The following is a 13582-nucleotide window of genomic DNA, read 5'->3' on the forward strand; positions in this document are numbered from 1 at the left end:
ACCGTCTTCCTACACCAATCACATCTCCCCCTGCCTCTCTCTTCCCAGAAGAACCAGCGATGAATCACAACAAACGGCCATGTTTTGCGGCAGCCGCGGGCGGACGAAGGAAGGGGGCGCCAGGGAGACGCATCGGTATCACAAACCATTTATTGTGTTTTAAAATATTTTCACTTTCTTTAAAAAAAAAAAAAAAAAAAAGAAAAAAGAAAAAAAAAAAAATGTACACAGAGGAGGCGGAGACTCGCCACACGCAGTTTATATACAGTCCAGTAAGAAAATAAGAGATTTCTATAAATGGCCGGCCTCCTGCGCACAGATGGGGCGTCGTCCTGTCTGCGGGGGAGAGGAAAAATGGCCGCCAGGTATTCAATGTCATCAAGGAATCGGGGGGAGGGGAGCATCGACCGGCCAATCGCAGCTGTGAACAAATCAGCTGACCCGCAGGTCGTGTCAGCATCCACTAGGGCAGAGTGGGGGGGCGGGGCTATCAATCGCTGTCCGATCCCACCGCCGCAGAGCCCTTCCTCTTCCGCTTGCTGGGCTTTGGCTTTGCGTCTTCCTCTTCCTGCAAAAGAAAACCACATTTGTTATGATGTGAATATATCCTGGCCCCGCCCACGATACAAAATAACCCAAAGCAATGGAGCTTTCGCTTTACATCCCTTATGCCCCGCCCACCAGAACATAGGTAACCGCCCCCTCCCCCCACTGGCTGCCTGACTCTCACCGAGGCGCTGCTGGACGCAGACGACTCCTCCATGTTGGTTGGTTGCGCTGTGGTCTTCCTGCTGCGGGGGCTGGTCATGGGACCTTTCCGCCGGTTCTTTGGCGTCTTTGTCGAGTCCTCGTACTCCTCCGCCAACGAGAAAAGGTCGCTGAACCTGACAGATGGAACAAAGCAATGTGAGTGGGGGACACAGCGCCACCTCCTGGAAAAAAAAAAAGAAAGGGGTGGCACCGCGCCTCAGGGGTGCCAACTATAGTGAGTGGACAGATGAGAAACACAGCGCCACCCCCTGGCAAAAATAGAAGGTCCTGCACCTCGGAGGTGGGCATTACAGTGAGTGGACAGATGAGAAACACAGCGCCACCCCCTGGCAAAATAGAAGGTCCTGCACCTCGGAGGTAGGCATTACAGTGAGTGGACAGATGAGAAACACAGCGCCACCCCCTGGCAAAAATAGAAGGTCCTGCACCTCGGAGGTGGGCATTACAGTGAGTGGACAGATGAGAAACACAGCGCCACCCCCTGGCAAAAATAGAAGGTCCTGCACCTCGGAGGTGGGCATTACAGTGAGTGGACAGATGAGAAACACAGCGCCACCCACCTCGGAGGTAGGCATTACAGTGAGTGGACAGATGTGGGACACAGCGCCACCTCCTGGCAAAAATAGAAGGTCCTGCACCTCAGAGGTGGGCATTACAGTGAGTGGACAGATGAGAAACACAGCGCCACCCCCTGGCAAAAATAGAAGGTCCTGCACCTCGGAGGTGGGCATTACAGTGAGTGGACAGATGTGGGACACAACGCCACCTCCTAGGGGAAAAAAAAAAAAAAAAGGAGGTACTGCACCTCAGAGGTGGACATTATGGTGAGTGGACAGATGGGGGACACAGCGCCACCTCCTGGGAAAAAAAAAAAAAGGAGGTGGTACTGCACCTCAGAGGAGGCCATTACAGTGAGTGGACAGATGGGGGACACAGCGCCACCTCCTGGGGGAAAAAAAAATAGGAGGTACTGCACCTCAGAGGTGGGCATTACGGTGAGTGGACAGATGGGGGACACAATGCCACCTCCTGGCAAAAAAAAAGAAAGGGGTGGTACTGCACCTCAGAGGAGGCCATTACAGTGAGTGGACAGATCGGGGACACAGCGCCACCTCCTGGAAAAAAAAAAAATAGGAGGTACTGCACCTCAGAGGAGGCCATTACAGTGAGTGGACAGATGGGGGACACAGCGCCACCTCCTGGGGAAAAAAAAAATAGGAGGTACTGCACCTCAGAGGAGGCCATTACAGTGAGTGGACAGATGGGGGACACAGCGCCACCTCCTGGGGAAAAAAAAAATAGGAGGTACTGCACCTCAGAGGTGGGCATTACGGTGAGTGGACAGATGGGGGACACAATGCCACCTCCTGGCAAAAAAAAAGAAGGGGTGGTACTGCACCTCAGAGGTGGCAACTATAGTGAGTGGACAGATGAGAAACACAGCGCCACCCCCTGGCAAAAATAGAAGTACTGCACTTCAGAGGAGGCCATTACAGTGAGTGGACAGATGGGGACACAGCGCCACCTCCTGGCAAAAAAATAAAATAGGAGGTACTGCACCTCAGAGGTGGGCATTACAGTGAGTGGGCAGATGTGGGACACAGCCCTATCCCCTGGCAAAAAAAAGAGGAGGTACTGCATCTCAGATGGGGGACACAGCGCCACCTCCTGGCAAAAAAAAAAAAAAAAAAAAAAAAAAAAAGAAGAGGAGGTGGTACTGCACCTCAGAGGTCATTACAGTGAGTGGACAGGCGGGGGACACAGCACCACCTCCTGGCAAAAAAGGTACTACCATCACAGAGGTGGCAATTATAGTGAGTGAACGGATGAGAAACAGCACCACCTTCTGGGGAAAAAAAATAAATAAATAAAAGTAGGTACTGGACCTCAGAGGTGGCCATTACGGTGAGTGGGCAGAGGGGGGCACAGCGCCACCTCCAGGTTTAAAAAAAAGAAGAAGAAGAAGTACTACAACTCAGAGGTGGCAATTACTGTGAGCGGGCAGATGAGGAACACAGCGCCACCTCCTGGCAGAAAAAAAGAGGTACTACAACTCAGGAGGTGGCCATTACAGTGAGTGGGCAGAGGGGGGCACAGCGCCACCTCCTGGCAAAAAATAAAGGGTTCTACACCTCAGGAGGTGGCCATTACAGTGAGAGGACAGATGGGGGCACAGAGCGCCACCTCCTGGCAGAAGGGAGTTACTACACCTATTACAGCTCTTTAGAAAAGTGGAAAACATCCAAGTTATTAATTCACCTGCCAAATGATTAGCCAAAAATTGCCCAGCCTCTTGTAATCCCCCCGGGAGGGTGAGACCACCATTCAGACTCTGCAGTGCTGTACGATCAGCCTCACCATTCTGCTTCCTTCGCACTACTACTGTAGTACACCCCCCACTTGTGAGCCCCCTGAGTTCTCCTCTCTCACACCCCCCCCCACAGCTACTCACTGCAAGCCTGATTTCAGCATTCAGGAGGTGTATGTGTATAATAAGCAGACAAATTTCTGTGTTCAGCCCCCTCATGAGCCAGTCTCTATCACTTTCTCCAGACATAACTGAGCAGGTCTGAGGTCCAGGATGCAATGGGGGCTCTCCCTGCTCTGCACGAATAACCATGCAGGAATGGAGGGAGGGGTGAGCACACAGTTTGGGAGGGTGCTGGGTACTTATAATGAGATGTTCCCATTCTTACTTCATCTTATGCGCCTCATCACAGCTGGCCTGGACGTGCTGGAGAGCCTGCAGGATCGGCGTCTGGCTGAAAACTGAACAGACAATCTTATACATTCATTACATCCCATAATAATCATCTGTAACTTCATCATTTATAGAATTTACACTCTGGACTTCTATATATATATTTTTTTGGGAGGGGGTATAATGGAGACATGCAGGAGGGGATGGGGGGGACAGGAAAGGTGAGTCTGTATTGCTGGGGGGGGTGGGGGTGGTATAATGGAGACATGCAGGGAGGGGGGGGGGGGGTCCGTACAGCTGGGGGGGGGGTAATGGAGATGTGCAGGGGGTGAGGGGGACAGGAAAGGCGAGGCTGTATTGCTGGGGGGGGGGTGGTATAATGGAGACATGCGGGGGGGGGGAGACGAGTCTGTACAGCTGGGGGGGTAATGGAGATGTGGGGGGGGGGGGGGACAGGAAAGGCGAGGCTGTATTGCTGGAGGAGGGGGGGTATATTGGAGACATGCCTGCTGGGGAAGAGAGGAAAGGTGAGTCTGTACTGCTGGGGGAAAAAGGGGGGGGGGGGTATATTGGAGACATGCCTGCGGGGGAGGAGAGGAAAGGTGAGTCTGTACTGCTGGGGGGGAAAGGTATTTTGGAGACATGCCTGCGGGGGAGGAGAGGAAAGGCATGTCTGTACCGCTGGGGGAAAAAGGGGGGGGGGGGGGGGGGTATATTGGAGACATGCCTGTGGGGGAGGAGAGGAAAGGTGAGTCTGTACTGCTGGGGGGGAAAGGTATTTTGGAGACATGCCTGCGGGGGAGGAGAGGAAAGGCATGTCTGTACCGCTGGGGGAAAAAGGGGGGGGGGGGTATATTGGAGACATGCCTGTGGGGGAGGAGAGGAAAGGTGAGTCTGTACTGCTGGGGGTATATTGGAGACATGCCTGCGGGGGAGGAGAGGAAAGGTGAGTCTGTACCGCTGGGGGAAAAGGGGGGGGGGGGTATATTGGAGACATGTGTGGGGGGGGGGGTGAGTCTGTACTGCTGGGGGGGAAAGGTAGATTGGAGACATGCCTGCGGGGGGAGGAGAGGAAAGGCAAGTCTGTACCGCTGGGGGAAAAAGGGGGGGGGGTATATTGGAGACATGCCTGCTGGGGAGGAGAGGAAAGGTGAGTCTGTACTGCTGGGGGGGAAAAGGAGGGGGGGTATATTGGAGACATGCCTGTGGGGGAGGAGAGGAAAGGTGAGTCTGTACCGCTGGGGGGGGAAAGGGGGGGGGTGTATATTGGAGACATGCCTGTGGGGGAGGAAAGGAAAGGTGAGTCTGTACCGCTGGGGGAAAAAGGGGGGGGGGGGGGGGGAGTATATTGGAGACATGCGTGGGGGGGGGGGGGGGAGAGAGGAAAGGTGAGTCTGTACCGCTGGGGGAAATAGGGGGGGGGAGAGAGGAAATGTGAGTCTGTACCGCTGGGGGGAAAGGGGGGGGGGTGTATATTGGAGACATGCCTGCGGGGGAGGAGAGGAAAGGTGAGTCTGTACCGCTGGGGGGGAAAGGGGGGGGTGTATATTGGAGACATGCCTGCGGGGGAGGAGAGGAAGGTGAGTCTGTACCGCTGGGGGAAAAAAAGGGGGGGGGGGGAGTATATTGGAGACATGCATGGGGGGGGGGGGGGAAGAGGAAAGGTGAGTCTGTACCGCTGGGGGAAATAGGGGGGGGGGGTATATTGGAGACATACCGGGGGGGGGAAGAGAGGAAATGTGAGTCTGTACCGCTGGGGGGAAAAGGGGGGGGGGGGTGTATATTGGAGACATGCCTGTGGGGGAGGAGAGGAAAGGTGAGTCTGTACTGCTGGGGGGGAAAAGGGGGGGGGGTATATTGGAGACATGCCTGCGGGGGAGGAGATGAAAGGTGAGCCTGTACTGCTAGGGGGGGGGGGGGGGGGAATATTGGAGACATGCCTGCGGGGGAGGAGATGAAAGGTGAGCCTGTACTGCTGGGGGGGGGGGGGGGGTATATTGGATACATGCCTGCGGGGGAGGAGAGGAAATGTGAGTCTGTACCGCTGGGGGGAAAGGGGGGGGTGTATATTGGAGACATGCCTGTGGGGGAGGAGAGCAAAGGTGAGTCTGTACTGCTGGGGGGGAAAAGGGGGGGGGTATATTGGAGACATGCCTGCGGGGGAGGAGAGGAAATGTGAGTCTGTACCGCTGGGGGGAAAGGGGGGGGGGGTGTATATTGGAGACATGCCTGCGGGGGAGGAGAGGAAAGGTGAGTCTGTACTGCTGGGGGGGAAAAGGGGTGGGGGGGGGGTATATTGGAGACATGCCTGCGGGGGAGGAGAGGAAAGGTGAGTCTGTACCGCTGGGGGGGAAAAGGGGTGGGGGGGGGGGTATATTGGAGACATGCCTGCGGGGGAGGAGAGGAAAGGTGAGTCTGTACTGCTGGGGGGGGTATATTAGAGGAAAGGTGAGTCCGTATTGCTGGGGGGTATATTGAGACATGACTGCGGGGGAAGGGGCGTGTAACGTAAACTTGGCGCTGCAATGACAAAGTACGAGATCATTAAAGCTTTATAGAAAATTATGGATGTGTCTGCAGTGACCCAGTCTGGCCACTAGGGGGAGGCAGAGCTCTACACCAGGCTGGGATGATGATGGGATGTGATAACGGATCTCTAGCGGTAACAGAATTACAGAGCTATAGATAGATCACAGAATGAATTGCGGGTCCAGCGGGATGATAAGGAGACACAACTGACATAGGAGAGGGAGGTGGTGGGGAAGGGGGAGGGGGGGGTGACTGACATAGGGGAGGGAGGTGGTGGGGAAGGGGGGGGGTGACTGACATAGGAGAGGGAGGTGGTTGGGGAAGGGGGAGGGGGGGGGTGACTGACATAGGGGAGGGAGGTGGTTGGGGAAGGGGGAGGGGTGACTGATATAGGAGAGGGAGGTGGTTGGGGAAGGGGGAGGGGGGGGGGTGACTGACATAGGAGAGGGAGATGGATGGAGAAGGGGGGGGGTGACTGACATAGGAGAGGGGTGACTGACATAGGAGAGGGAGATGGATGGAGAAGGGGGGGGGTGACTGACATAGGAGAGGGGTGACTGACATAGGAGAGGGAGATGGATGGAGAAGGGGGGGGGTGACTGACATAGGAGAGGGGTGACTGACATAGGAGAGGGAGGTGGTTGGAGAAGGGGGAGGGGGGGGTGACTGACATAGGGGAGGGAGGTGGTTGGAGAAGGGGGAGGGGGGGGGTGACTGACATAGGGGAGGGAGGTGGTGGGGAAGGGGGGGGGGTGACTGACATAGGAGAGGGAGGTGGTTGGGGAAGGGGGAGGGGACTGACATAGGAGAGGGGTGACTGACATAGGAGAGGGAGATGGATGGAGAAGGGGGAGGGGGGGTGACTGATATAGGAGAGGGAGGTGGTTGGGGAAGGGGGAGGGGGGGGTGACTGACATAGGAGAGGGAGGTGGTTGGGGAAGGGGGAGGGGGGGGGGTGACTGACATAGGAGAGGGAGGTGGTTGGGGAAGGGGGAGGGGGGGGGGTGACTGACATAGGGGAGGGAGGTGGTTGGGGAAGGGGGGGGGGGGGTGACTGATATAGGAGAGGGAGGTGGTTGGGGAAGGGGGAGGGGGGGGGGTGACTGACATAGGGGAGGGAGGTGGTTGGGGAAGGGGGAGGGGACTGACATAGGAGAGGGGTGACTGACATAGGAGAGGGAGATGGATGGAGAAGGGGGAGGGGGGGTGACTGATATAGGAGAGGGAGGTGGTTGGGGAAGGGGGAGGGGGGGGTGACTGACATAGGAGAGGGAGGTGGTGGGGAAGGGGGAGGGGGGGGGTGACTGACATAGGGGAGGGAGGTGGTTGGAGAAGGGGGAGGGGGGGGTGACTGACATAGGGGAGGGAGGTGGTTGGAGAAGGGGGAGGGGGGGGGTGACTGACATAGGGGAGGGAGGTGGTGGGGAAGGGGGGGGGGTGACTGACATAGGAGAGGGAGGTGGTTGGGGAAGGGGGAGGGGGGGGGGTGACTGACATAGGGGAGGGAGGTGGTTGGGGAAGGGGGAGGGGTGACTGATATAGGAGAGGGAGGTGGTTGGGGAAGGGGGAGGGGACTGACATAGGAGAGGGGTGACTGACATAGGAGAGGGAGATGGATGGAGAAGGGGGAGGGGGGGTGACTGATATAGGAGAGGGAGGTGGTTGGGGAAGGGGGAGGGGGGGGTGACTGACATAGGAGAGGGAGGTGGTGGGGAAGGGGGAGGGGGGGGTGACTGACATAGGAGAGGGAGGTGGATGGGGAAGGGGGGGGTGACTGACATAGGAGAGGGAGGTGGATGGGGAAGGGGGAGGGGGGGGTGACTGACATAGGAGAGGGAGGTGGATGGGGAAGGGGGGGGGTGACTGACATAGGAGAGGGAGGTGGATGGGGAAGGGGGAGGGGGGGGTGACTGACATAGGAGAGGGAGGTGGTGGGGAAGGGGGAGGGGGGGGTGACTGACATAGGAGAGAGGTGACTGACATAGGAGAGGGAGGTGGGGGGGAAGGGGGAGGGGGGGGTGACTGACATAGGAGAGGGGTGACTGACATAGGAGAGGGAGGTGGGGGGGTGACTGACATAGGAGAGGGAGATGGATGGAGAAGGGGGGGGGGGGGGGGGGGGGTGTGACTGATATAGGAGAGGGAGGTGGTTGGGGAAGGGGGAGGGGGGGGGGGGTGACTGACATAGGAGAGGGAGGTGGTTGGGGAAGGGGGAGGGGGGGTGACTGACATAGGGGAGGGAGGTGGTTGGGGAAGGGGGGTATTGCCATGGGAGAAGTGTGTGCGTGTGTGTGTGTGTGTGTGTGTGTGTGGGGGGGGGGGGGTCTGTGTGACTGCTGTAGAAAGAGGGAGATCGGTGGCAGAGGGGGGTATTGCCATGGGAGAAGTGGGGGGGGGGGGGTGTCTGTGTGACTGCTGTAGAAAGAGGGAGATCAGTGGGGGAGGGGGGTATTGCCATAGGAGGAACAATGGGAGATGGATTGGGGGGGAACACTGAGTTCAAGGGATGGCGAGGGCGGTTCTGGTGTCCTGTTTGGAGCTTGAAGGTGCCATAGGGCCACATCATGGGGGGGATATCTGGAGGCGGAGCTGGGAACTGGACGGTGTTTGTGTAATAGGTTATTGAAAAGGGGAAAGGGCGGGCTTGCTATAGAGGGCGGAGTGATCAGGAGATATATGCGGATCTGGGGGTGGTGGGGGATGGGGGTACTCACAGTTCTGTTTGGTATTGGACAGGTTCAGTCTCAGGTTATCTAGATGCTCCAGGATCTGCTCCAACGTCAACTGTGCCAACTTACTGCTGGAACTCCGCAGGCTGCCGAGAGAAGAGAGAGACGAGACCGTTCATACACCTCCCCCGAGGACAATCACACCCTACACACGATGACTAGAATCAAAACACGCCGGCCTTCTAATGAAGTTCTCAATCAGAGCCATAAATTCTGTCACCCCAACCTCGTCTGTCCAATCAGAAGACGTATCCAATCCAGGTCCCCTGGTCCTGTTCAAGCCCAGAACAAGGGCCAGGGGGTGTTGGTGTCCTCAGGGCCCCTCTTTTGACTTTGCCACGTCTTGATGGTCATGGAAGGTGTCCTGCATGGTGAAGGCCTTATTACTGGAAGCCCTCAATTGACCGCCTGCCAGCAACTGCGTCCGCAGCTTTGGACAATGGCCTTATTTTTTCCCCCCAGGTGAGTTAGTTGGCATGTGATTATGTGCCAATTCAGCTCTTATTAGGCTGTTTGGAGGGGGGGGCCTCTGTTGTTTGAGTCAACTGTTTTCACTCTCTTGGGGACCCATTGGTTCCTTCCTTGTCCTTAGTTTCCCTTATCTGGTCCAAGCATCTACCTGGGTGCCACACCCTCCATGACTGGACATTTATGTGGCCACTTCCCACTCAAACCTCTTTGCTTCCTATTAAGAGTCCTTCTGGTCCTGGGGGCCTCTGTTTCAGCCCAGAACATGGGCCAGAGGATGTTGGTGTCCTTAGGACCCCCTTTTGACTTTGCTATGCCTTGATGGTTATGGAGAGCGTGGCCCCTAGGTAGATGCTCAGACCAGACAAGGGAAGGCCCAAGAAACTAAGGATGTGGGCCAAGGGGTGTCGGTGTCCTTGAGGCCCCCTTTTGACTTGCCATGCCTTGATGTATATGGAAGGTGTGGCAGCCAGGTAGATGCTCAGACCGGACAAGGGAAGGCGTTGGAAACTAAGAACATGGGCCAGGGGGTCCCCTTTTTGATTTTGCCATGCCTTGACAGTCATGGAGGGTATGGCACCCAGGTAGATGCTCAGATCAGACAACGGAAAACCCTGGAAACTAAGGACATAAGCCAAGATGTGTCAGTGTCCTTGAGGCCCCTTTTTGACTTTGCCATATCTTGATGGTCATGGAGGGTGTGGCACTCTGGTATATGTTCAGACTAGACAAGGGAATGCCTTGGAAACTAAGGACGTGGGCCAAGGGGTGTCCATGTCCTCAGGGCCCCCTTTTGACTTTGCTTTGTCATAACACTCATGGAAGGTGTGGCAGCCAGGTAGGTGCTCACACTGGACAAGGGAATGACCTGGACACTAAAGGACGTGGGCCAAGGGGTGTTTTGAGACCGCTTTTTGACTTTACCATGCCTTGACAGTCATGGAGGGCGTGGCACCCAGGTAGGTGCTCAAACCGGACAAGGGAAGACCCTGGAAACTAAGGACGTGGGCCAAGGGTGTTGGTGTCCTTAAGGATGTGGGCCAAGGCTGTCGGTATCCTTGAGGCCCCCTTTTTGCCCTATCCTGATGGTCATGGAGGGTGTGGCACTCAGGCAGATGTTCAGACCAGACAAGGGAATGCCCTGGAAACCAAGGATGTGTCCCCAGGGCCCCCTTTTGACTATTCTTTGTCATAACACTCATGGAAGGTGTGGCAGCCAGGTAGGGGCTCACACCGGACAAGGGAATGACCTGGACACTAATGGATGTGGGCCAAGGGGTGTCGGTGTCCTTGAGACCCCCTCTTGAGTTTGCCATGCCTTGACAGTCATGGAGGGTGTGTCACCCAGGTAGATGCTCAAACTGGACAAGGGAAGACCCTGGAAACTAAGGATGTGGGCCAAGGGTGTCAGTGTCCTTGAGGCCCCCTTTTGACTTTAACGCGTCTTGATGGTCATGGAGGGTGTGGCACCCAGGTAGATGCTCAGACCAGACAAGGGAAGGAAACCAAGGACAATAAAACGAGTGGTACCTTCTGCTGTCCCAACCAATGGTTCCCTGAGAGTGGTTAAAACAGTTAACACGAACGAGGGAGGCCAACCTGCAAGCGCCCCCTACCACCCCCACACACACACCCCAAACAGATAAGAGCTGAACAGGCAGGTACTCGCATGCAAACGAAGTCACAATAAACTCATCCCAGCTGACAGGGAGGTGAGGGGGGCTATAGTCTCCATGTGGGTCCCTGGACTTGGGGGATAAGAAAGGCCATCGTCCAAGGCTGCAGAGGCAGATGCCGACGGGCGTTCAATCGAGGGCTTCCATCAATAAGTCCTTCACCATATGGGACACCCTCTATGACCATCAAGGCATGGCAAAGTAAAAAAAAAAAAAAAAAAGGGGGGCCCAAGGACACAGGCACCTCCCGTCCCACATTCTGGGAGGGACCTCCAGGACCAGGGGACTCCTACTGGAAAGCAGAAAAGTTTGAGCGGGCCCCCCAAAGTGCCGCACCTCCCGCCATCCATTATGACCTGAAGATCCAGCTGTGCCCATGAATAAAAAGAGAAAAGAAAATTAATTGCACCCAAAACATTAATGTTTTTTTCCTTTTAATAAGGGAGAACACAGTGAGAAGATTGAGATACCCACAGCGACCAATCAGCAACCACCTTTCCCTGCTATGACGGCAGCGGCTGATGAAAGCTGGATTCTGATTGGCTGCCCTGATTACTCCCTGCTCTCAGGCATTGCTCTCCGTTCGCCATCTTTCCAATTACACGTGGTCGGTTTCTCCTTCCCTGGCGTCTCTCTGGGATGTGCGATAATCGCCCCGCTGAGCTCTGGAAGGCTCTTCAGAGATGAATGACACCATTGCTTGAAGCCTCGAGTGCTCGGCGCTGGAGAGATGTCGAGCCGTGTGCGAATTTCTGTGACGGATAAACACTCAGGTCTTGCAACGTCTGTCGCGGCGGAGGGGGGGGGGTGGGGGGGATCAGCTGTTTGGCAGACGATACTCACCGGGTAAGGGCTCTTCACGTCTCGGCAAAGTAATTATTATAAGAGTCGCAGGCGGCGACAGCGGACTGACAGACGAGGGAGGTGGGGGGGCAGTCTATTGCCAAGTATGGGGCCAAAACCTTTTGTACCGGGTAGGGAACGGCTGAAAGCCGCCGGGTTTTGCCGTCTGCGCCCCATTGGTGGGATTTACCGTCACCTGACCCGACAGGAAGGTCATTTCCGACTCTCCTAACCGGCAGGACCGAGTGCTGGGGTAAGCTTTGGAGTCACGGCCGCCTTCTTTAATTAAGGAGCTGCATTACACTTTCCCCTGTGCAGCGTTTCTCATGAGGGCGCCACCATCAGAAACCGCAGGGACCCCCCAATGCAGCCTGACAGGGGGGGGCCAACACCATCTCCATAACGTCCATTATGCATCAATCACCTGCCATGCTGTCAGAGCAGCTGCCAGTCTATTTGCAGGGCACTGGCTGTGCCCCCCCCCCCCCGGCTCCCTCTGGTTGGGCCGTACTGGATGCCCCTCCTCTCCCGGGAACTCACAGGCGGCACCGGCTCCCGTTGGGCTCTGACTGCACAGCTATTACATTACCATCAGCTTTGGGAGTACATTGCAGGCGCTTTATATCTGACAATAGGCAAATAATTAAAGATTTATGATACTGCACTTCGATCGCGCCCTCTGGTGTCTCTCAGTTGCCGTGGTGACTGCTCACTGAAGCCTGGGGCTGCTCATAGAGCTCGTGGATTGGCCAGGCCTAGGTGGACAAGTCTGAGCAAACGGGTGTGACAGCAGTAAATGGTGTGGGGGTGGGGTGATTGTAAAACCATAAACCGCACCCCCCCTCTTCTCCGCCATGTTTTTCGGTTACATTTAAGGTTGCACCGATACCGTTTTTTTTTTTTTTTTTCAATTGGCAAACAAGAGTACCGATACTTTTGGTCAAGTACTCGCCGATACCCATACTTTACACAATACAAAATAAATGGCCGTAGATCGCACGCGATTTTGGACAAAAATTCGGTGTGATACCTGAACCCCTCCCCCCACCGCTCCTGTGTGTGTGTGTGTAGAAAGGGAAGCGCCATCTAGTGGGCGGTTTATTCAAAAATTTTAGAACTTACATTTTTAGAACATATAGTGGCCAAATGCAAAATCTGCATAGGGTGTCCCGATCCCGCCGATGAGAGCAAATCACGGCCACTGGAGAAGAAGTTCCGGGACCCCGTGGGTATAGGGCGGAAGTGATGTCAGCTTGGGGGGAGGAACGCCTCTATGTCTCCAGTTCTATGAGCACCTCCAGCAGCCATGATTTGCTATCATCGGCAGGACTGGGACACACATCAAGTACAGTTCAAATGCAAAATCTGCATAGGGTGTCCCGATCCCACCGATGATATCAAATCACGGCCACTGGAGAAGAAGTTCCAGGACCCCGTGAGTATAGGGCGGAAGTGATGTCAGCTTGGGGGGCAGACAGCCTCTACATCTCCTCCAGTCCTATGAGCACCTCCAGCGGCCGTGATTTGCTATCATCGGCAGGATTGGGACACACTTCAAATGCAAAATCTGCATAGGTCGTCCCGATCCCGCCGATGATAGCAAATCACGGGCACTGGAGAAGATCCAGGACCCTGTGGGCATAGGGCAAAAGTGATGTCACCTTGGGGGGCGGACTGCCTCTACATCTCCTCCAGCGGCCGTGATTTGCTATCATCACAGGATTGGGACACACATTAAAGAAATTGTAAACCCTCATGTTTTTTCACATTAATGCTTCCTAGGCATCAAGGTGAAAAAACGCCTGGCAGGCACCGTCCCTCTCTCCACGGGGTCCCGGCTCTTGATTGGATAGATTGATAGCAGC

The 13582-nt window shown here is 55.7% G+C and overlaps 2 protein-coding genes across 2 annotated transcripts in view; both read right to left on the bottom strand.

The window, feature by feature from the left end:
* The window catches only part of ILF2 (interleukin enhancer binding factor 2), a 341977-nt gene that overhangs the window by 98275 nt on the left and 230120 nt on the right, over window positions 1–13582 (bottom strand).
* The window catches only part of INTS3 (integrator complex subunit 3), a 135842-nt gene continuing 122456 nt past the window's right edge, over window positions 197–13582 (bottom strand). The window contains exons 25-28 of the mRNA XM_073610440.1: window positions 8716–8816; window positions 3468–3540; window positions 731–884; window positions 197–568 (exon numbers count right to left, since the gene is read on the bottom strand). Of these exons, the coding sequence (XP_073466541.1) occupies window positions 491–568; window positions 731–884; window positions 3468–3540; window positions 8716–8816 (406 nt within the window). The 3' untranslated portion in view covers window positions 197–490. The remainder of the gene's footprint in view (window positions 569–730; window positions 885–3467; window positions 3541–8715; window positions 8817–13582) is intronic.

The sequence above is a fragment of the Aquarana catesbeiana genome, linkage group LG13, assembly GCF_042186555.1.
Source record: "Aquarana catesbeiana isolate 2022-GZ linkage group LG13, ASM4218655v1, whole genome shotgun sequence".
NCBI lineage: Eukaryota > Metazoa > Chordata > Amphibia > Anura > Ranidae > Aquarana > Aquarana catesbeiana.